The 24,000-nt window shown below is 47.7% G+C and overlaps 1 protein-coding gene across 1 annotated transcript in view; it reads left to right on the top strand.

Moving 5' to 3' along the window:
- The window catches only part of znf407 (zinc finger protein 407), a 146,869-nt gene that overhangs the window by 47,757 nt on the left and 75,112 nt on the right, over nt 1-24,000 (top strand). The window contains exon 4 of the mRNA XM_062538395.1: nt 17,217-17,291. Within this exon, the coding sequence (XP_062394379.1) occupies nt 17,217-17,291 (75 nt within the window). The remainder of the gene's footprint in view (nt 1-17,216; nt 17,292-24,000) is intronic.

Here is a 24,000-nt window from a genome sequence, read left to right as displayed (position 1 = left end):
AAAAAAAAAAAAACTGAGCAAATTTAGTTGTTGAGTCATCTGTGTTTTCAGTTTGTTATGGATCGGTTTCCGCCATATGTTGTGAAGAATGCGCTCTTGCAGCGGGAGCGTCTGAGACGCATTAAAGGAGATGGGCTCTGTCCAGTGTTCCACATTACAAAGCTGTTTATGATGCATGAGGCTACTAGGGGCGAGAGGATGGGGCCTTTTACGCGTTCAGACCGAATGCATTACTCCTTACAACCGGCTTGCCCGAGATGGGGCATAAAATGTTTATGAAGTTTAGAAGAATCCAAGTAGAATTTTAATGAACAAATACACTCATCAATAAATAAGTAGATGGTATGTATTGTGTGTGTGTGTGTGTGTGTGTGTGTGTGTGTGTATGTGTGTGTATGAGCGAGTGAATGAGTGTGTCTGTATTTGTGTGGCAAAGGAGCAATGTGTGTGGATGTCTCTGTGTGTTTATGTGTGTGTGTGTGCGTGTGTGTATGTGTGTGCGTGTGCGTGTGTGTGTGTGTGTGTGTGTTGTATGTGTGTGTGCGTCCGTGTGTCGTCTCTATTCAGGCTCCAGAGGTCTGCGCCTCATGTAAAGAGATAGCATCTGTGAACATCAGATCGATACAGGAAAATATTTCTAGAGCGGCATTAGACAAATCACTCTCTGCTCTGACACCTCCCACTCTTTAGCTGGCTACCTGGAGGGCCAAGGGAGTTGTGTGTGTGTGTGTGTGTGTGTGTGTGTCTGTGTGTGTGTGTGTGTGTGCGCGTGTGTGTCTGTGTGTCTGTGTGTGTGTCTGTGTGTGCGTGTGTGTAGCAGGATAGTGATGTGTGTTCATGTGTTTGTACGCTCGTAGAAGGATTCTGTTTTTCTATGTGTGTGTGTGTATGTGCGTATATGTGTGTGTGTGTGTGTGTGTGTGTGTGTGTGTGTGTGTGTGTGCGCACGTGTGTGTATGTGTGTGAGTGTGTGTTAGACTCCCCCCTGAGCCCAGGGCCTCAGCAGCCTGTGTTATTGGTGTCCTGTCATCCAGAACGCAACTTGAGCCGGCTATTCAGTTGCCCTCGGTCTCCCGCCCATTGATTAACTGTAATAGAAGGTAAACTGTTGGTTATGTTTTGGTTTTCACGCTTTCAGCATATCCCCCAGCGGCTGGAATGACCACTGTCAATCGACTGTGTCGCCGCGACGACTGGCCGCCCACCCCCCGTGTCCTGGAATTACTATGAAATATTAAAAACCTGGAATAAATTTGCCTCCGGAGCCAACACTTTGTCATATATATAGACACACACACTCACACACACACATACACTCTCTCTCTCTCTCTCTCTCTCTCTCTCTCTCTCACACACACACACACACACACACACACACACACACGCATAGCTCCTACCTCATGTTACACAGGCTGTGCTGTAATTGTCCTAAAGGGGGGGCCTAAGCTCCTGATGATTTGTGTTGCCAGATATGATTACTTTTAGCAGCTATGCTTTCTGTACAATGCTCACATGTTGCCAGATATGATTACTTTTAGCAGCTATGCTTTCTGTACAATGCTCACATGTTGAATGGAGAGCCCCGCTGAGGGCCAGTAGTCATTAGCAACTGCAAAAAAAAGCTAAATAAATAAATAAATAAAATAAATGAAAAACACAAAAACAAAAACGTAGCAGCATGCCCCATTAAAAGAAACAAACTGATCAAAAAAAAAGGAAAAAAAAGAAAAAGTCTTCATTTTTGCTTGTGATGACCATAGTACCGACTTTGCAACGTAGGGGAAGAAATGAAAATATTTCTGTTAGAGTATTTGCCACACGTGTGTTCACAGACCCCCTTAAAAAAGCTTGCGAGTCAAAGAAAGTATTGGGTGTTGGGAGTGGTTCTGCTCAGTGAAAAGTTGACGTTACAATTAATTAGTTCTGTCGGGTCAGCTTGGCAAACAAGATGACGGCATGCTGAAAGATTTATGTTGTGTTTTGACCGCTCTCATAGAAATGAACATCTTAGTGCCGCAGCACACTTCCACAAACGCATGCACTCGGAGCGCTCAGTGCTGCTCCTGCTTGGCCACTGAAAGAGTGAAATGATGAATGTTTTCAGTTGTTTCCTGGTTGGTATAGTAAAGTAGTGAAAAAGTGGAGACCGCTCTCAGGGACTGAGATTTATAAGACTCTATTCAAAAAAGCCGCAAAAGCATTATAGGCTCTGACAAACAAGGACAAACGTTTCGGGCCTAGCCCATCGTCAGTGTCTCAATATTGAAAAAAAGAGAGAGGTGGTATAATTGGTATATACAGTGCCATGGTACAGTTTACGGTATTTTCTTTATATTTACACTTGGACTTTGAAGTTATAGTTCCCGATTCCAGTTAGTTAGTTTAGTGCTTTTTGTCAGATTCTTTGAATTGCTCGCTCTGCCCTCTGTGGCTTGTACACAGTTCTGTGTAAATGAGAATGGAAACGAAATGGTTTTGAGCGAGTCGTACACTATTCCTGCCAATCAGTACGTTGCTACATGAGTACTGAAGGTAAGAGTGCAGTTTAAGTGGCTGCAAGCTCAAATATCAACAACCATTCACCCGAATCGCACACTGTACCTTTAAGAACTGACTTTCAAAGAGGCCCATAGAATAGCTCTTACTCTCTCTCACACACACACACACACACACACACACACACACACACACACACACACACACACGCACAGTGTGAGCCCGGTGTAAGAGTGAACGGAGCCGTTCTGGTGTTGACAGATGGGACTATATGTGCCTCCCAGACAGATCTGGTCTCCTCTAGTTCCAGTAGATGTTTGCTCCTCCAGCGTCCAACTCGATTCCTTTTCCAGGCGTGAGCTCGGTGCTATTGATGGCTCCTCCTGGTGCCGTGCTATTTTGTCTCAAGCTGGATGTCATATGTTCTAGAGTTGCTTTCTTGTGTATACAGTAGCTACGTGTTGTTGTTGTGGAGGGGAAAAAAAAGACCTTAAGTAGGCTGTGAGGCGTTCTTTACTCACGCATGCTTGTGATAGCATTCCAAACCCATTCATGCATTGTTAAAAGTATGTTGTGTTGTCTTTCCCTCTGATTTCCTCCGTGTACAATGGAATCAGAAGTAGAGGAGTCAGATATAGATAAAGGATAAAGACGTGAGAGGAAGCGGAGACAAGCATGTGGTGTGGTGCACAGCTACATGATGCAAATCAGACAAACCAAACTCATCAAGAACAACACATGGCAAAGAAAGATGTACAGTATATATAGCATACACTGACATCTTTTTATCTATAGATTATAAATACTTATACTTTTCTATATTCAGGACTATAAGTATTTGCATGCACACACACACACACACACACACACACACACACACACACACACACACACACACACACACACACGCGCACACACACAATGTACAATAGCATATAGGAGTTAATTGATTGCATAGAACAGAATTAAATTGCGCAGAAAATGTGAAAAGTGGGTGTGAAATGTAGTTAGTGGACTGAAAGACGCCAAGGCAGTATTTCTCTTCCCTCTACAGTATATCCACCTCTCTCCTCCGTCAGTGTACCCCAGACGCCCACATCACACATACACGCATGCAGTTCAAGGGCACAGTCCTTAAAAACAATCAGAGATAATTGACAGTATTTTTTATCCTTCAGTATATTCCCTAGCCCCCCCTCTCTCTCCCCTCCCCCCTTTCCTCTCTCTATCCTTCTCTTCTCATATCAGTCCAGCAGGTCAGCTTCTGCCTGCCAAGTGCAAAGTATCACTGTCGTTTTTTTTCATCCTCCCTTCCTTTTTCCCTGCCTCTCTGCTTCCCTTTTCTCTCCCTCCCTCCCTCTCTCTCTCTCTCTCTCTCTCTCTCTCTCTCTCTCTCTCTCTCTCTCTCTCTCTCTCTCTCTCTCTCTCTCCCTCTCTCTCTGTGTGTCTCCCCTCCGTGCGTCGAGGGCCGCGTCACGATTTCCTCGGCGAGTTTTGATGGCTGGATGTCTCCTGTCCGGCCTGATCTCGTCAGCGCCGGCCGGCCGGCCCGATCGGAGCTGAGCTGCGCTGCCTAGCTGCGGGTCAGCCTTCACGGCCGATTAGTGTTGGAGCAGCACTTTGGTCACAAGTTGTCGAGAGCGCTTATCGTGAAGATCAACAGTGATCAGTCTCCCCCGGTCTCTCCTCCTCCTCCCTCCTTCTCCCTCTCCCTCTCTCCTCTTTCTGCTCTCTCTCATCTGCCCATTTCTCTTGCGTGCTCTGTCTCTCTGTCTTTTTCTCCGATCCCTCGCTTCCGACCCATCGTTTATCTTCAGCTAATCCCCCTCTTCTCTTTTATCTTGTCGTTATTTCCACTTCTTTTATTTCACCTCTCCTCTCCTCATCTCTTCTTTCCCCTTTCTTTTGTGTTTAGCTCCTCTTCCTTTGTGCTTGTCCTTTCTCTCTCTCTCTCTTTCTATCTCTCTCTCTCTCTCCCCCCCCCCTCTCTCTCTCCCTCTCTCTGCTTATTCTCCATTGCTCCCTCTCGGACTGTCCGCCTGTCTCTTTGACATGCTTTCTCTCAGTCTCACCCTATTACTCTTCCCCTCTCTCTGTCTTTCTGCTTTATCATTTCTCTCTCCCTCGCTCCCTCCCTCCCCTTCATCTCTCCCTCCCTTCCTCCTCTCTTCCTGTCTCTCATGGCATCACTGGTCGTCTTTAGGGGATACTGAGACGTTCCGTGTTTCTACTGTCAGCCGGGATGTGTGTGTCAGACCTCAGAGCGGACAACTGCTCTGTCTGTGTGTGTGTGTGTGTGTGTGTGTGTGTGTGTGTATAACACAACGCCCCGAGCCTGACTGGTCCGAGCAGAGTGGAGCCGTCACCTTGTGACATGCTCAGTGTCACTGCGTCTGGAGTCTGGCAGCATTTGGCAGCCGAGGCATCCCATGATCCTCCGCTGGCCTCTTCACGGCCCACTCCCAGGCTCCCTCTCCTGCTGTGTCAGACGCAGGCTAAATCAGAGATGCTCGATTACTAACCAAGATAGCGCAACGTAATTCAGACATAGGCTAAATCAAAGATGCTTGATTACTAACCTAAGATAGCGCAACGTAATTCAGACATAGGCTAAATGAAAGATGCTCGATTACTAGCCTAAGATAGCGCAACATAATTCAGACATAGGCTAAATCAAAGATGCTCGATTACTAACCAAGATAGCGCAACGTAATTCAGACGTAGGCTGAATCAAAGATGCTCGATTACTAACCAAGATAGTGTGGCGTAATTCAGACGTAGGCTAAATCAAAGATGCTCGATTACTCCATTTAAAATGTTATCTTTGCAGGCAAGCTGGCTAGCTCACCAGGTAGAAAGTTGTAACTACTGTATATGAGCTGAAATAAAATCAATTTCCCCTCGGTCCAAACACCAACAAATGACACTTACTCAGCAACTACATTTGTAGATGAAATTTCCGAGTCTCCCGTTGACATTAGTGTGGCAAAGGTGGATCTCAAAAATAGAACGCGAAAGTTGTTCAACGTTCTCCGCTTCATCATTCTCTGGCTAAATAGGGTGGTGCTGTGGCACCAGGCCAGCATGCACTCTACTATACACCCAGCAGGACCTTCCTTATTGTTTCGCTTATGTTTACAGGTTATTGTAACAGGGTTATTGCACAGGGAAATCCTGTGTATGCAGTGATACACAGTGTCCCAATTTAGCCCCAATACGAAATCTACTAAATACAGTACATATTCAGACTGTTCCTTTGAAGAACAGTTGTCCCCATTGTTGTAATCGAGGCTGAACCCTTAACCCAGGGCATCACCCTGCTTTGTAACCGATGAAATAAAACAAAGAGTGAACTGTCTCCAACTAGTCTCTGGGCACTGGAGGAAACAAGGACTTAAGAAAAGGTCCTGGCAAAGCGGAGCTAATTGTGATGCAACGAGCACTTTTAATGTGTGGCCGCCTGCTTCGCTTTGTCAGAGGCAATTGGGAATAGGGATGTATGTGCACAAAGTGCATCTTAATACACATAACCTCTAATGTGATTAATTTTCTCAATACAAACAGTGGTAGTCCAACATATAAGGTAGACAAGCAAACAGATAGCGTGTAAAGATAGACCATTAGATAAGTCGATGGACGGACGCGGGAGATAGATAGCATCAGAAGTGGAGCCTCCGAGTTCCACTGAGCTAAATATGTGTGTAATTCAATCTGGCCTTGCTGACTGCACAGCAGTGACAAATGGATTCTCGCTATGAAATCCCCCATCCAAGAGACAGTATTAGTTTTTGCTTTAATTACCAGCCTCAGTAATGTTTCCTATCCATAACTGTCGGCCGAATAGACTGCTGGCTGGCGGAAGGGTGAAGGCCCCTGTCTACTCCCTCCCCGGGCCCCCTGCCGCTGATTCCTCTTCCCAGCAAGCGCACACACACACACACACACACACACACACACACACACACACACAGAGAAAGCGACATCGTACTCCTACTCCCTCACCCCTCAGTGGCAGTGCATCTTTCATTTCAATATTTCAATATTCATTCCTCATCTGGGCCAGAGCTCAAAGTCACCGAGAGGAGGCGCAACTTTTATTTTCTTCTTCTTCTTCCATTCATCCCCTTTCTTCTCCTCCGCTCCGCTCCTCGCGTAGTCCCCTACGCTCCTGTTTGCCCAAGTGCCCAAGCCTCCGAGCCTCACAGTGATCTGTGATCTGCAGCATAATGTGCAGTGTGCAGGTCTGCAGTCAGCAGGTGAGCACAGAGGGGTCAGAGAGAGAGAGAGAGAGAGAGGGAGAGAGAGATAGAGAGAGAGAGAGAGAGAGAGAGAGAGAGAGAGAGAAGCTTCAGGTCAGTCAGTCTAGCACACTTCACTCCCCACAGCTGTGTGTGTGTGTGTGTGTGTGTGTGTGTGTGTGTGTGTGTATTCAGAACCAGCAGGATACTGAAAAGGGAGGAAGAGAAGGAGGTGGGGGGGGTGACTTTTGGGACATGAGTGATGGCTTGCTAGGACAGATGAAGTTAATAAACTGTGTGACAGCCAGGCCTGTCCACCAAAGACAGCTTCGAGTGAAGGGGTGAGCGAGGGATTGAGAACGAACGAACGAAAGGAGAGGAGCGGCTGACAAGCCCGGTACCGGTAATAGATTAGGCTAATTACGGCGCCTCGCCAAGTCGGTGTCGCAAACGCCACATGTGCCGCTGCTCTTAATAGTCATTATGCCCGAGTCTGGACGCTGGTTGGCATTAATGTAAAGTTGCGCCAAAGGATGGAGGAGGAAGAGGGGGGAAAAAAAGCTAAAAAGGAAAAGGTCGTCCTCGTTTGCATATGCGGGCTTCATTAGAATATGCGAATTATGCGGAGGAACGGGAGGCAGCGCAGGGGGGTTCTGACAATACGTATTGTATCACCCGGCGCCCTCTATAGCCCAATGACTGAGGGAGACCTTTTTGCAATTTAAATGCGTTGCACTCGGAAAATAATAATAAAAAAAAGAATACAAACTGAACAGCAATGTCACGCAATTGCCACTTAAAATGGCAGCGAAACGAACGTCGGCAGCCCTCTCAAGGTTCCCTCGCTTGGCGTTTAGTTATGGTAATGGGATGTGTTGCAGTGTAATTTTTACAGACCGTGGCGGCGGTTTCACTGCACTTTATCTGCAGAGGCAAACAAACAAGTCCCTGCCCAGCTCCTCAGACGACTATTAATAAGTCCTATTGTGCGGCCACTCAACACAGAACCTGTGCTTGCGGAGAAAAAAAAAAAAAGATCTTCATTTACCAACCGTGTGTGGTGTTCTTGTGTTTGGTTTGCTTTATGAGCAGGAAGCACTTTTTTAAGACTTCACCAGCAGACTTTTACTCTGGAGGTCCTGATAGATTCTCCTGCACCAGTGAAACTTCACATTCACCACATTGTCTCAGTGACTTAGCTGACAGATGGCAAATGCTCAGCCAAAACAAAAACAATAACAGCCGAACGTTGCCTCGTTCGAGACAATAAACAAACAACAGACAGGTGTAACCGTGCCCGTTCGCACGGACGCATGTTGGTGTGCAGGTAGCGGCATTAGGTGCTGGGCAGAAATGTATGGAGTGTGTGAAGGTCAAGCTTCACAATGCACAAGCTTGTCTTTGTTTAGATATTCATGTTGCGCTGTCCCTCAGCAGATGGGAGGTCAGCCCATCAGCTTGCAGAGATGAACTCTCTCAGTGTCTCATCAGATGTCACTGTCTTTCACACTTTTGTTGCATTTTTAAAACATTTGTTACATTTGTTTGAAATGCTCTCCACATTCGTGTTGTTATTTATGGGTGACCAGTCACAGAAATCTGGAAACGGCCATGAAGTTTAATAACTGTGAAATAGAGCTAAAACTGTAACTGTTAGAATTCAGTGGTACTATACCAGAAGCAGATGATCACACACATTGGGTTTTAGTGTAGACTGTTAGCATAGCTAGCTTTGTAGATGGAATTTGAAATGACTGGTTCAATACTTTTTAAAGTAGTCTATGAGTGTACTTCAGTGATTATGTCTGTGTCTTTCCTAAGATGTCTCATTTGTGTTCTAAAATATCTTCCTTAATATTTGGTTGCATTCCACTTATAGTGGCAGGTTCACTCCTAGGCCTTAAAAATGGACCTGCTTTGGAAATGTAATATTGACTATCTCCGCAGCTATTATTCATATGGAAAAGTGAGAGAAGTGACAGTTTAAAAATGAACGTACTCTAGTCTAACAACCCAGACATTGAGCTAATGCGTGGCCACTGATAATGAATTGGCACAAATAAAGCTCTGTTTCTACCACGGAAGGTGTCAAGAGGAGAGAGAAAAAGCAACAAACAAACAACCATGCATTGGCCTCCCCTTTTGGCCCCTCCCCCATATTTTTCCCTCTTTTGAGATTAAGTTAATTATTTATTTTTTTCCTCTCTCTCCCCTCTGTATAAGTTTAATTTGTCCTCAAAGGAATGGTGGATAGTGTAAACAGTAAACAGACTAAATAAATCATGTTTTTGTAAGGTTTTCCCCCCCTCATCCCTCCCTCCCCCTCTTTCTTTATCTCTTTCTCTCTGTCTCACTCTTTCTTCCACCTTCTTTTCTTCCTGCCCCCTCCTGAGTTCTTTAGGATTTTTTCCTTCTTTTTTCCACAAGTCTCATCAGAGGTGTTAGTGTTTATTCTCCGGAGGCCAGACCTCAGTAAGCGGACCTGAACAAAGGTGTGTTCCCCAGCACTAATCTGTGCTCTGGAGGAGACGGTGTGGGTGGAGGACACGATGGTGGTGGTGGTGTGTGTGTGTGTGTGGGGGGGGGGGTGGGTCTCAAAGGTTGTGTCCACGTTCGTCCCCCAAAGGGCCACGGGGGTTGGGGGCGGGGGCGGGGGCGACAGGGCCCAATTAGCAGTCGCACCTTTCGGTAAACAACATCAGCTCTTAGAACGAGTCTCCTTGACTTGTTAGCCACCGTCTCTTGAAATGGACAGAGCGTGCCTCGGAACTATACTGAGAGTAGATCAAGCGATGACCGAATCACCTGAACCTGAATGATTGACTTTCATCCAAAGTAAAAAAAAAAGAAAGAAAAAAGAAGTGCCCCAGGCCTTCTCCAAAAAAAGGCGTGCCATAACAAAATGCAAAACCAAAAGGACAACACAGGTGTTTGGTTACCCCCGCAGCTTTTAACACATGCACACATGCACTGCGCCCACATAAAGCCACTGTGTAAATAAATGCCTCGAAAACTCGATTGCACACTCCTCATGTGTCGTGGTCATCCTCCACAAAGCCTGTCCAACAAAAACAACAACCCACCACCCACCCCGCCCCGCTCTTCTCTTTAGTAGTCAGTGAAAAACAAATAACACAGATATCGCCTCATGCCCCACCACCACCACCACCACCACACGCCACCACCCTTCCACCACCACCCTTCCACCACCCACTTCTGTCCCTCATGTATACATACCTGACCAGACCTTATGAACATAAAGCAAGGCAGCATTACAAATTACCATACAGCAGAGAAATTGTGCAGCAAGCTTTTTAAAATACCAGCGCTGCCAGGGAGCCACTTGGTAATTTATCCTTTCACGGCTGTTAGCGGCGCGGTTTGTGATTTATTTGGCTTAAGAGAAGTTTTGTTTAGGGAGATAATGAGCAGGACTTCTGTTTAATGATTTAACACATAGCAGTGGGGGGAGGAAAAAAGAAAGAGAGAGGGAGAGGAGAGGAGAGGAGAGGAGGGGAGGGGAGACCAGAAAGAAAGACAGAGAGAAAACAAGAGAGATAGAGAGAGGGACAGAGAGAGCGAGTGAGAAGGAGGGAGGGAGCGAGGGAGGATGGGGGGGGTTGAAGAAAAACCACATATATTTTTTATATCTCTAACTGTACTTCAGAGACAGAGAGAGAGGAATAGATTAGCTGGGGAGGCTAACAACATTTTAAAATACAACCATTTGCAAAGCGCTCCTGCTTTGTCCTTTAAGGATTGCGGTTGTGTGCTCCGCCGAGGCTGCCTCCACTGCCAGCCTGCTAGCGTGCGCTCTTCATCACACGAGGAAGAGGCTGCTGGGAAACACACACACACACACACACACACACACACACACACACACACATTATTTCCCACACATCCAGGCCCAATCCTTCCCAGTCAGATGCAGAACAGGCTGAAGTTCTGTTTTACCTTCTTTTTTTTTCATCTCTGTGTATTTTTGTTTTTTCTGCAAGTTAACATCGCTGCTACAAAACAGTGGCATTCAAACAAAACACAATACAGATATCCGTGTGTTGCTAAGGTGCGACATCTACATTCTGCAAGACTTACCCAAACAGACTGTCTTGGTACCAAATGCAAAAAAGGTCTTCCTGTGAACCTGCAGTAGAAGCACCAGTATCCACACATGAGTGGTTTAATTCAAGCACTGCGTCGGGACTCAACATGTGCAGCCCTGAATGCAGCTCTCATTACCGTAATTGCAAAAAGGGATCGTTCCATCTCTCTCTCTCTCTCTCTCTCCACACTCCGCTGCAGTTTCTGAAAACAATGTGAATGTTTTTGACAGTGTTTCCTTTAAAAGGCTAATAACAGTACACAGACTGAAGCACTTTTAGGCTTTGTCTGTTAAATTTCTAATGTGTCTCCGTCTTGGAGTTGAAGGGAGTGGAGAGAGGAGGAGGAGGAGGAGGTGGAGGAGGAGGAGGAGGAGGATGGGAAAGGGGGGATGGGGTGCATTTGAGATGGAGAAGCTGTCAGCTTGAACCGTGGTGAGCTTCAGATCAAGGTGTCAGATCGCATCTGCATTACCCAAGACTGATCACAAGCACAAGTGAATGAAAACAGCTGATGGATCATCGGAGGGCCCGGAACAATCCGCACCCAGGCAGCGTTCGCCCAGAGACTTCACAGGCTTGCACCAAGGCCCAAATTGTAACTGAGGGCTGTCTGTTCCCTCCTGCGTTCTGACAGTGATTGACCAACAAAGCTAATATAGCCCACTTCATCTGGCTCCTTTTATTAAAATAGTGTTTGAGGGATGATCAAGTGGCTGTTTTTTTTCTTTGTAATGATGTTAAAAATCATTTTCGACGGGCTGTTTTTTTTTTGGACGGGAGGGCTGACGACAGCCTCGTGTGATATAGCCATAAGCGGATGTCACGACGAGCTGATATTGATGTGCAGTCAGTCCTCTTTCCATCAAACAACCTGACAGCTCAGGATTTGCTTATTTCTCCCCGTCTCTCTCAGTCTCTCACTCTCCTACTCTCCTCTCTTTCTTTCACTCTCCCATTCCATCTCTCCGTCCCTCTCTCTGTCCTTCACTCTCTCTCGCTCACTCTCTTATGCTCTCATTTTCTCATCTCCTTGCATATCATTTGCTTGCTCATTTCCCCTTAAGCTTGTCTTCTTCCTCTCTTCCTCCCTCTGTTCATGTTGCACACACAAGCACTTCTCTCTCTCTCTCTCCCTCTCTCTCCCTCTCTCTCTCTCTCTCTCTCTCTCCCTCCCTCTCTCTTCCGTCCTATCTCTCATACCCTCTGCTAAATCTTCATATTTGTGTCATTCTGAAAGTTACTTTCTCAGTATCAGTCTCTCTCTCTCTCTCTCTCTCTCTCTCTCTCTCTCTCTCTCTCTCTCTCTTTATGTCTATCACTTTCCTCCTCCTTGGCTACTTCTCTCTGCATCCGTTCGGTGTCACTCCTATTTTTAGTTAATTTTTAAAACATATTTTCCTCCCTCCTACCCCACTCCTGCCACCCCCCTCGCCCCCCCAAATCAAGCTGCAGGTTTCCATTAAACACCTGCCAGAGCTGCAGCATGGCCTCACGTGCTAATCTGCGCTAATTTCCGCAGGAGTGGCCCCTCTCAATCCCCCATCTGTCTCCCGTGATTGCTCCAATGTCAACCCGCCTCTCAACGGCACTCGTCTGCAGCGCGCGCCGCAGGACTCTCTCTCTCTCTCTCTCTCTCTCTCTCTCTCTCTCTCTCTCTCTCTCCATCCCTCTCCTCCGCCTCTTTTTCTCTTGATATCCGAGGCCTCCATCACTTTCGCGCTGCTGTTTTTCTGAATTTAGACCTGTCAGTGTGCGTCGCGATGGCGTTTGATGTACAAGGGCAAGCAAGCGAAGGAAGTGGTGATTTCATAGCAGCTAAATTTAACTGTAGATTTACCAAACACCAAATGCAACACAGAGACCTCAGCAGTCGAGAAAAGTTATTGGTGGCATGACAGAAAGCTGTCACTTCTTCTGCCCAGGAAGTTTGTTTTTTTATCTCTCTATTCTTTTTTTCCTCTTTCTATCGCTTCTTCCTCATCACTCTGTCAGTCTTCCTTCTTCCTTCCTTCTCCCCATTTCATCATTTTTCCACATCAGTCTCTTTTCATCCTGTTTTACCCTCAATCACCCCTCGCTTCTATCCTTCCTTCCCTCTCTCTCTCTCTCTCTCTCTCTCTCCCTCTCTCTTCTCTTCTCTTCTGCTTGGTTACGTGACTCATTTTGCCGTCGGCTGGCTGGCGTATTGGCATGGAGGTGTGAGGCTGCTCTCAGCGAGGTCCTCCTTCGCCGTAAAGAGCAGTGTGAGTAATGGTGTGTGGCGAGTCGTCCTCGCATGCTCTAACCAGGAGGGGGGTAACTGTGTGTGTGTGTGTGTGTGTGTGAGTGTGTGAGAGTGTGTGTGTGTGTGTGTGTGTGAGGGGGGAGGGTGGTGGGGGGGGGTGTTCAATCTACCTGCTGCTGCCGCCATCACTGAGGGATGGAGTCTGCCAGAGCCGTGACATTAAAACAGCAGGTGGACGCCATCATTAGGACTGGCGTACAAGGCACTCAGCTTCCCCAGTCTCTCTCTCTCTCACACACACACACACACACACACACACACACACACACACACACACACACACAAGCCCTGAATGCTCCTCATATAGCCCCCCCCCCTTTCCCTCCACAATATACACATCTCTCAGTCTGTTATAATGTGCGAGCAAACAACCCATGCTTGTCTCCTAGATCTGTCTGCAGCCGTGTCTCTCTGTCAGGGGGCCGTGCGGGGCCTCAGCTCCAGCTTCCCTGGCCCTCAGTGGCCCCATCACACACACACACACACACACACACACACACACAATCACACACTCACACACACACACACACACACACACACACACACACACACACACACACACACACACACACACACACACACACACACACACACACACACACACACACACACACACACACACCCCTCCTGCCTCCACTGCTGGACCACAGGGGCTGATTTACGCCCCTCATTCTCCTCCCCTGGCAGCGCCCCCATCCCGCCGCTCCTCCCAGAGAGCTGGCTACCACCGCTGGTTTTGTTTACGTTATTTATTTGGTGCCATGCCGCTCTAATGTGCCCAACATTTCTGGCGGAGAGAAGCCATGTGATGATCCTAGCTACGGACCCTCCGTCAAGGTGTCAACTTGCTCTTCGGGATGTTTTTTACGGTGTTTGATGCCATCGTCTTTATAACCTCCACCCACCACCACCCTCACTCCTCACCCCCCCCCCCCCCCACCCCCCTGCCTGAAGCCAAAGACTACTTACCCCCGGCCATGTCACCATTTTCTCACGTCCCATGTGGAGTGACATCACTCAGGCCCAGCATGCTTTGCCAGAGGGGATCTGGTGAACGTGCGGCAGAGGGGCCTCCTCATTTACATCCCATCTGCACATCAAGGGACGGCGAACGAGCCGCATTAAGTTGTTTATATTGAGCATTGATACGTTATCTTTTTCATCTGCTGTGAAGGAAGGGGGGCGGGGGGGGGGGGCGCACACATATAAAAATACATTCGGAGTAATTGAGCCATGTCTCCTGGCTTATCGTTGGAGTAGCGGCGTGTCACACACTTAACGAGCTGTGCCTTTCCGATTAGGCCAAGAGAGGGAATGTGAAATCCGATTCGTTCTTTTTTTTTATCTGGATGGTATTAGGGGCAGTCCTCCAGGCCACAGACAGTGTTTTCGGGTGGACATTTGTTTGGGGAGAAAAGATATTTGGGAGAATACGGGTGTGAATTACTGTTCTCAGGCCTCTATAGAAAGACCCCTAAAGTATGTTTTTTTTTTTATCACAACAGAAAGGGGTATACCAAAGTATAGCCATAAACACCTCTTCCTGTCTTCATCATTGCAAAACCAATACCATTGCTTTTACAGAATCCAGGGTCCTAGACTAACAGCAAACTTGAATGCAAATCTCCTTTGAAAAACAGCTTTTAGTCTAAGACAATGCTTAATGCATGTAGGGGAAGCCGTTCCAAAGAGGGCAGTTTAGTGTACAGTATGTAGATATCCTACACTCTTCCATCTCATCCCTCCTCTCTCTCTCTCTCTCTCTCTCTCTCTCTCTCTCTCTCTCTCTCTCTCTCTCTCTCTCTCTCTTTCTCTTTCCCATCGTCTCTTCTCAGAGTTGAACAGGGAGGCGCCCTCGCCAGATGCTTTCTATTGCCTCAGCACCAGTTGTGGTGTAATCTCATCATCAAATTAATTCCACAGCCCCCTCTCCTCACCTTCACTACCAAATAGAGAGAGAGAGAGAGAGAGAAATAAACAAATAACATGAGTTAAGATTTAAATCTCACTCACAACATGCCAGTTTGATTTGTAACCCCCCCCCCATCAAAGAATGCTAATTAAAATCATATTTTTGCATATGTCTTGTCTCTCATAGGCATATGCAAATCATTCCGATTGCCTTTCAGCACTCTGTAATTATGTTTATGAAGGACAGCTGTAATACATAATTAACGCCATCGTTGGCAAACCCTTTTTTACACACAAACTCAGATAAAAATCAAAGCGTTTGCAGTTTGTTTACTTATTTTTATTTATTTATTTTTGCTTTAAAAAAAACAAACTAGTATTTATAAACATCAACAAATGCAAACTCAGTTCATTTATTGCCGTAGCCATCACTACAGGCAGGCAGCTGACGGTGGTGTCGGGGAGAAGCTCCCGTGTTTGATCATGTCATTCTTCTGCAGTGAGGTGGAAGGTAGTCACACACTCAGAGTCTGCACTCGCGGGCCCTGTTCTGGACGGATGACTGGATTTCTGGGGAAAAGAAGAGGGAGAGAGAAAAAAAAAGAAACAGATTTGCATATACACAAACACACTCTTGCTCTTTCTCTCCCTGTCTGTCTGTATGTCTGTCTGTCTGTGTCTCTCTCTCTCTCTCTCTCTCTCTCTCTCTCTCCCTCTCTGTCTTAAACACACACACACACACACACACACACACACACACACACACAAAAACACACAGGGAGTGAGGGAACGCACTCTTTGAATATGTATGCGAGCTTCTGTTAGTGACAGCTTTTGGGAGTAGATGGACATGGGTGTGTGTGTGTGTGTGTGTGGGGGGGGTGTACTGGAGGGGATGCATTTGGCCTGTGGGCATGCAGATCACTGCTTTGGCCCTCGCCAGAGTCACTGTCAGGGTGACTTTAAGTATGAAATAATTGTGCATGCGTTTTTTTTTTTTTTTCTCCCTCCTCGGAAATGTCAAACGCTAAGAGGCAGTAACGGGAGAAAGAGATAGAGAGACAGGAGGGAGAGAGAGAGAGAAAGAGAGAAGGAGAGGTCTCTCGACAAAGCGGACGCGAGAGGAAGAGTCAAAGAGACAAACTTGTCGCGACGTCGCGCGAGCCGCCCAACTGAAGTGCCAGGGAGCCCTGGAGCGAAGGACGGAACAGATATCTCTCTTTCTCTTCTTCCTCTCTCTCTCTTTCTAACTCTCTCTCTTCCTCTCTCTCTCTGTCGAGCGCCACATAGTGTGTGACACCCCGAGCCACAAGAATGCCCAGCCCCACGAATGATCCTGTCGGTTTCCCTCCCGCTCCCTTCCCTCTCATTGATTCTTATTTTTAGATGTGGTCATTGTCTCGCTCCATTTGGGGGAGAGGGCCTTGAGAGAAGGCAGCAGACGAGACTCTATAATCTCCGCACCAGTTAGACCTGTCATGCCGCCATTTTCCCTTCAGACGCCGTTAGAGCGCTCGCTGGAGGAAAGGGCTTCAGACAAGGGCTCTGCCACTGTGGTCAGGCCCACGACTGATCTCCCGGCCTGTCGTGTCACGTTTGTTTGCTACCCGGGCTGGTGTGTGTGTGTGTGTGTGTGTGTGCGCACACCCTTTTGTCTTAGACTTGCCTCATTTAAATGTCACACGTTCAGTGTCACACAGTGTGTGTGTGTGTGTGTGTGTGTGTGTGTGTGTGTGTGTGTGTGTGTGTGTGTGTGTGTGTGTGTGTGTGTGTGTGTGTGTGTGTGTGTGTGTGTGTGTGTGTGTGTGTGTGTGTGTGTGTGTGCGTGTGTGTGTGTGCGTGCGTGTATGTGTGTGTATGTGCGTGCATCCTTCAGGGCAATCCAGCTTGTGCGCTAGCTTCTCCCGCCTGTTCTGTTTTCATTGCCGCGGTTATGACGGGCGACTATCACGTTATCCTCGTCTTCACACTCGCACACCAGGCTCCCATAGCAAGCAGCCAGACATCTCCCAGATGTGCCTGCACCTCCTTCGTTTCTCTCCTGGGGCAGTGTGCTGTCATCTTGGGAATAGCCTTTGGGAGTCTCGCACGCGCCACACACCACCCACGTTCTCCATTTTTTTCTCCCCCTGCTCTGCTCTGCTCTGTTTAACGTTGTGACCTGTGTGTTTGTGCGTGCAGGTGGGCCTTTGTGATGAAGAAGCACCTGAGCACACACCTGCTGGGCAAACACGGCGTGGGGCGACCCAAAGAGAGGTAAGGAAAGGCCCGGAACGCAGTCCCACACCGAACACACACACACACACACACACACACACACACACACACACACACACACACACACACACACATACACCTGTGGCGAGGGTTCCCATGGGTAGGAGAACATAATGCACACCTACAACGCCATCATCTCCAAACCACCCTCTGACCACTCTATAGGAGATGTTAAGTGAAGGACGAATCATAGCTTTTGCCCGCAAAGAGACCTCTCTCTCTCTCTCTCTCTTCCTCTCTCACTCTCTCTTCCTCTCTCACTCTCTCTTCCTCTCTCTCTCTCTCTCTCCATCACCATCCTGTCAAACTTACTCTCTCTCTCCGTCTGTCTCTCTGGCTTTCACACTCAAGCACACACATCACCACGCACACACACTTGTCTTGTCTGATTGAAAAGTGATGTGATGTTTCCCTCCATGTTGTCTTTAAACACGCTCGCCCACAGACACACACACACACACACACACACAGACGGACAGCCACACACACACACTCACACACACACTCACACACACACCCTCTGCAGCTAGACCCTTCCTGTCAGACGCAGCTCAGATGCTGTCAGCCGGCGTTGCGCCGCGTGATGAAATGAAGTTGTGAAGTTGGGCTGGCGTGCGAGAATGAGACGTTAAACACCCCTCAATCTGCCTGACAGCTCCGCTCAAGGAAAACTCCGCCGCCACCGCCGCCGCCGCGCTGCACCCTACCTCGCCGCTGCACCCGCCTCCCCACCACCTCGTCTTGTCTCGTCGAGCCCCCCTAACTCGCTCGAAATTGATACTTCTGACAATATGCCACATTAGATGTGACAAGCGACCTCGGATATTAATAAAAGCAAGCCCACCATATGCTCGCCGCAAAAAAAGAAAAAAAAAAAAACATGCAGGCGCGTTAGTAGCTCAGTTCCTGTGTCAGCTGTTCAATCTAAACGAGATCAAAGCTTTATTTGATTTAGTTATTCGTTTAAGTCATTTAGCAAGGCATAATTCGGGGGAGGAAAAAAAAAAGCAGCAACAAAGTACAAAACCAGAAGAAGATGAACTTTCAGATTAATTGTGAACAAAAGCTGCGTAAATTGTCTGCTTGTTTTTTCTCTCTTTTTTGTTGTTGTTTTTAAGTGTAGTTGTCATTGCTTGTTTTGCTGATTGTTCTCGAAAGTGATGCGGCGTGTGCGATTTTTAATATCTTCAATTAAATGATGCACCTTATCATTAAAAAAAAAGGAATTAATGTCACCCTTGCTGAGGCAATTAGTCCATGACACAGGGCAGGGATTATTGCTTTGTCAGTACATTGTTACTTGGTGTCTACACAACCAAGGGTATGGAAAGGACATGCATACACACTCACTCTCTCTCTCTCTCTCTCACACACACACACACACACACACACACTACGGTGTGTGCATACAGTAGACTATTGAACCATTTCACATGTACTGTAGTCTGTACAGTGAAGGACCTATGGAGTGAATGTTGAGTTCTGACGCCGGTGTGTATCCCAATCACACTGTACTAAGAGGATAACCAGAGCCAAGAACCACCCTGACCTCATAAAAAACACACCACCATTACATCACCCCCACACACTAACATGCACTTACACACACAGACTCGTTCAGACACACAGAGAGACACTTTGGTGCATAGCTTTAGACACATTTATCTCTTTCTCACTCTCAATGACCATTTTCTCGTCCTTTGCTCTTGCCTACACACACGCACACACACACACACACACACACACACACACACACACACACACACACACACACACACACACACACACACACACACACACACACACACACACATACACACACACATTTACGGAGAGATGCATACAACATATTAATCATAAAAATATGCTCACCCTCACACAAACTTACCCACACACACACACACACACACACACAGACATGCACGGAGAGAGAGAGAGAGACACACACACACACACACACACACACACACACACACACAGGCTGTGTGTTGAGTACACTCTTGCATTAAAACCTGTAAAACACGATGTCATCATTTTTCTGACAGTCCTCAAGACAGAATTTATCTCATCATTAATTAAGCATCATATTCCAACCCAGCAGTGGTTAATTAGTGCAAGGTCATCGGGGAGGCCTTATTAAGTGGAACAAATTTGGACAAATGCACAAGCAGATGATGAGAAGAGGAGAGGAAAAGAAAGAGAGAGAGAGAGAGAGAGAGAGAGAGAGAGAGAGAGAGAAAGAGATGGACAGAGAGAAGGAGAGAGGGAGAACAGAGTGGAGGAGACGAAAAGCAAGCTAGAGAGAGGGAGGGAGAAAGAGAGGGAGGAAAAAGGTGTTCGGTTAGAGATTTGACTAGTGGATGGCTAGGCGAAGAGAGACAGAAAGAGAGAGAGAGAGGGAAAGAGGGAGACGGGGAAAGGAAGAAAAGCATATGGAGAGAGGGTTGAGAAGTAGAGACAGAGAGAGAGGGAGGGAGAGAGTGGGTGATAGAGAGAGAGATAGGAAGTAATGCATATGAAGGAAAAGATGGCCAGGCTGAAGAGAGTGGGCCAGGCAGCCAGACGCCAGTCCAGTGTGTGAAGTGAAGTTAAGTGGAGTATTGGCCATGCAGATAAAGCCCTGTGGAATCCCAATGCCCCAGCAAAGACAGGAGCCTATATGAAGGAGAGAGAGAGGGATAGAGAGAGAAAACTAGAGAGAGAGAGAGGGGTGACAGAGAGAGAGAGAGAGAGAGAGAGAGAGAGAGAGAGAGAGAGAGAGAGAGAGGGAGGGGAGAGAGAAGAGAAAAGGACACATGGAGATTATGTAGGCTATGGTGGGGCAGAGAGGGACAGATGTAGAGAAATAAAGAGAGAGAGAGAGAGAATGAGAGAGAGAACAGGAGAATAAAATGAAAGGAGACTGAGAAAGAGCGAAGAAGAGATGGAGAGCGAAAGACAGAAAGAGAGAAAAAAGATAAGTCCGGAGAGAGAGAGAGTGAGAAAGGGATGAAACAGACACAGGCGGCTGCGGTGTGTGTGTGTGCGTGTGTGTGTGTGTGTGTGTTGCTGGGGTGTGTGGGGGGAAGTGTACTGTACTGTATGCCTGTGGGTTTAGGTAGCTGTGACAGGACCAGCGGCAGTGATTGATAACTGCACCAGTTTGAAGCCCCAGACCTGGAGAGAGGAGTGGTAGCTGGGGACAGGGGGAGATAGAGGGTGGTGATGGGGGTGGAGGAGCTGGTGGTGGGGACAGGCTGGAGTGGGAACTGGGGGACGCTGCAATGGAGGGGGGGAGGGGGCGCTAGGGGTGTACGTTGTGGTGGTGGCGGGGGTTTGTGGGGGGGTAGGGGGGTGGGAGCCAATTGCAAACATATGCCGGCTGGCAGGCAGGGGAGAGATGGATTGCAGTGGGACAGTGTCAGAGAAGCTGTTTCATCACCATCTCCACGGCCCTATTCACCTGGTATTTTTAGAACACTGGGGAGATCTGTTAGTCAAAAAGAGAGAGGGAGGGAGGGAGAGAGAGAGAGAGAGAGAGAGAGAGAGAGAGAGAGAGAGAGAGAGAGAGAGAGAGAGAGGAGAGGGAGACAGAGAGAGAGAAAAGGGGGAACTAGCAAGGAAATAAAAGAAGGGGGTTGTGCGTGTGTGTGTGCGTGCGTGTGTGTGGGGGGGTGTATGTGTGTTTGGGGGTAGTTGGTGCATGGGGAAGGGAGAATAGGCCTTGGAGAGAGAGACTTTGCTGGATTGGTCTGTCTATGTGTGCGTGCGTGTGTGTGTGTGTGTGTGTGTGTGTGTGTGTGTGTGTGTGTGTGTGTGTGTGTGTGTGTGTGTGTGTGTGTCCTGTGAGCCTAGGCTGTGTTGAGCTGGGGGGCCTGAGTGTGTGTGGAGAGATGACAAATTCGGGCCCACCTGACAGCTTGTCAGTGCAGCATCCTGAAGCACGGCTTCACATCTCCTCTAATGTGACACATCTGGGTCCCAATTTGACTTAGGACCACCCCCATCAGCAAAGATTCATGGGAAACCAGAGTGTGTGCGTGCGTGTGTGTGTGTGTGTGTGTGTGTGTGTGTGTGTGTGTGTGTGTGTGTGTGTGTGTGTGTGTGTGTGTGTGTGTGTGTGTGTGTGTGTGTGTGTGTGTGTGTGTGTGTGTGTGTGTGTGTGTGTGTGTGTTTAGAGAGGTTATTGTGTATGTGTGTGTGTGTGTGTGTGTTTGTGTATGCATGAATGTGTACCTGCATGTATTTGTGTGTGTGTGTGTGTGTGTGTGTTTGCCTATGTGTGTGTGTAAGGTGTCGATGAGTGTGCAAATGTGTGTGCACCTAAACCAACACCCTGGCTTGGCAGAGTGCTCTTCACGTGTGATTGACGCGAGTGACCTTGTCTTAATTGAATGTAATTTAAAGCAATTTGCAAACAAAGTGCTGAAAGATGACAAAATAATGACGGACTTGTCTCAGGCCCCTTGTTTTTGTAGGTAATTGTAAAAATACCCACCATTTGCGTGTTTGAAATAATAAACCGTTTTCAACACTAATACACTCCTCTCTCATTATCGGTGTCTGTTTGACGATCACACGCCGCGTTTATTTAGCTAAGAACACCAGCAGAAAGTGGGCCAAATACACTCACGTTTCCTAAGGATGACAACAGTAGTGCCCCAAACATGGACGACTGCCTGAGTTTCCAAACGCGTGCCGATGACAGCCTTTATCTTGGGGGAATCTGTCCAGCGCTTGTTCACATTCACGGAAACATGATCCTTATCGATGGCGAAGCCACAATGCCGCAGCCTTTTCCCCTGGAATTTTCTGGAATGTGCAGCAGCATGCATACATTTATGGGACCTGTCACTCAACTCTGAGGGTATCTGGCTATTGGGAGATATCACGGCAGGTAGCTGAAACATTATAAGCTCTTCAGAACAGGTTGCGATTAATGTGGTTATGCTACTGAGAGAGAGAGAGAGAGAGAGAGAGAGAGAGAGAGACAGAGAGAGCAAGAGAACCGCTGATATAGAGAAAGGAAAGCTATGAGAAAGCATAAGGGACAAGCTGTATTAGTTTCCTTGGTCTATGTATGGTTGCTCCCTCACGTGTGTGTGCGCACACGTGTATGTGTGTGTGTGTGTGTGAGTGTGCGTGTATGCGTGTGTGCCTGTGTGTGTATGTGTGTGAGTGTGCGTGTGTGTGCGTGCATGTGTGTGTGTGTGAGTGTGTGCGTGCGTGCGTGTGTGTGTGTGTATGTGTGTGAGTGTGTGTGAGTGTGAGTGTGTGTGTGTGTGTGTGTGCGTGTTTGTGTGTGCGTGTGTGTGTGTGCGTGTGTGTGTGTGTGTGTGTGTGCGTGTGTGTGCGTGTTTGTGTCTGTGTATGTGTGCACACGTGTGTGTGTGTGTGTGTGTGTGTGTGTGTGTGTGTGTGTGTGTGTGTGTGTTGACACTTGCATATGCCACTGCGGCGCAGCACAGGTAGCGTGTGCGGATGCCAGGCACTGGTGAGGTGCATATCTGGCCTGGCAGCAGCCCGCCCCTTCCCAGCATGCCGTGCGGCGTGGCCATATTGGCTGGCCGCTGTGTGCGGTGTGTTGAGCCGGCTGCACGGGTTGAGTGGGGGCGGAAATGTCCAGCCTGGCAGCAGCAGGGGAACAATATGGACCACAGAGGTGTGTGCGTGTGTGTGGTGTGTGTGTGTGTGTCTGTGTGTGTGTGTGTGAGAGAGAGAGAGAGAGAGAGAGAGAGAGAGAGAGAGAGAGAGAGAGAGAGAGAGAGAGAGAGAGAGGAAAGGAAAGGAGAGGAGAGAAAAAGATGGAAGAGGAGAGGATCAGGCTAGCTGCTGAAGACTGGAGATTAGCCCTGAAGTCATTGGAATAAATCCATGTCCTTAATTATTGATAATGTATCCAGCCTTTGTTCTTGTTCCCTCTTCCTCCCTCCCTCTCCTCCACCTCTCTCTCTCTCTCCCTCCTCCATCTCTCTCTCTCTCTCTTTCTGTCTCACTCTCTACCTCTCTCTCTCCCTCTGTTTCTCTTCATCCTTCATTTCCTTATGGGGCATTAGCTGTCCCCTCCCCTGTAAGCTTCTGTTAGTACACTTTTGTGTGAGGTGGTGATATTAAACCGTGGATGTGTTTGGTCAGCGCTGCGGACATGCGGGAATGGAAAAAGTGACATCCATTTCAAAGGGATAAATCCCGGTTTCAGTGAAGCCCTACGTTACCACCTCCTCCCGTTGCTAACAAGCCCGCATGTCTCGTGTACCTCGTCGTGTCTCACTTGAAGAACTTTCACAGCACTTTGCCAACACTACCTACAGTATGTTGAACTTTTCCTGAACCCAGTCAGAGGTATTATACGGACGCAAGCTGTCATATTGCCGTTTTGTGCGTAGCGTAACATCAAGGAACCAGGAGAGAGCCTCAGCCCCCTGTTTTGTCTAGTCATGTTTGTTTGGTTAAGCCCTGTCCAGGGTATCTGTTGGGCTAGTCGTCCTAGATATTTCACTGATGACACGCATTTTCGGAGTGAGGGATGGTGTTAATATTGCAGTTAAAATTAAATGATAATTAAAATTTGTTGGTTTTAAAATCATTGCAGTCTATTAAAGTTTGATTGCTGGGAAATTAGGTGCATTAAGTTTTTATGGGCCGGTCCGTGCAATTGCTGGGCAAGCTTTTTTACGCACTACATATTGGGTAGCTGTGTGTGTGTGTG

Source organism: Sardina pilchardus, chromosome 6, assembly GCF_963854185.1.
Source record: "Sardina pilchardus chromosome 6, fSarPil1.1, whole genome shotgun sequence".
In the NCBI taxonomy this organism is placed as follows: domain Eukaryota; kingdom Metazoa; phylum Chordata; class Actinopteri; order Clupeiformes; family Clupeidae; genus Sardina; species Sardina pilchardus.
Note: the sequence above shows the minus strand (reverse complement) of the source record. Positions and strands in the feature narration are given on the sequence as shown.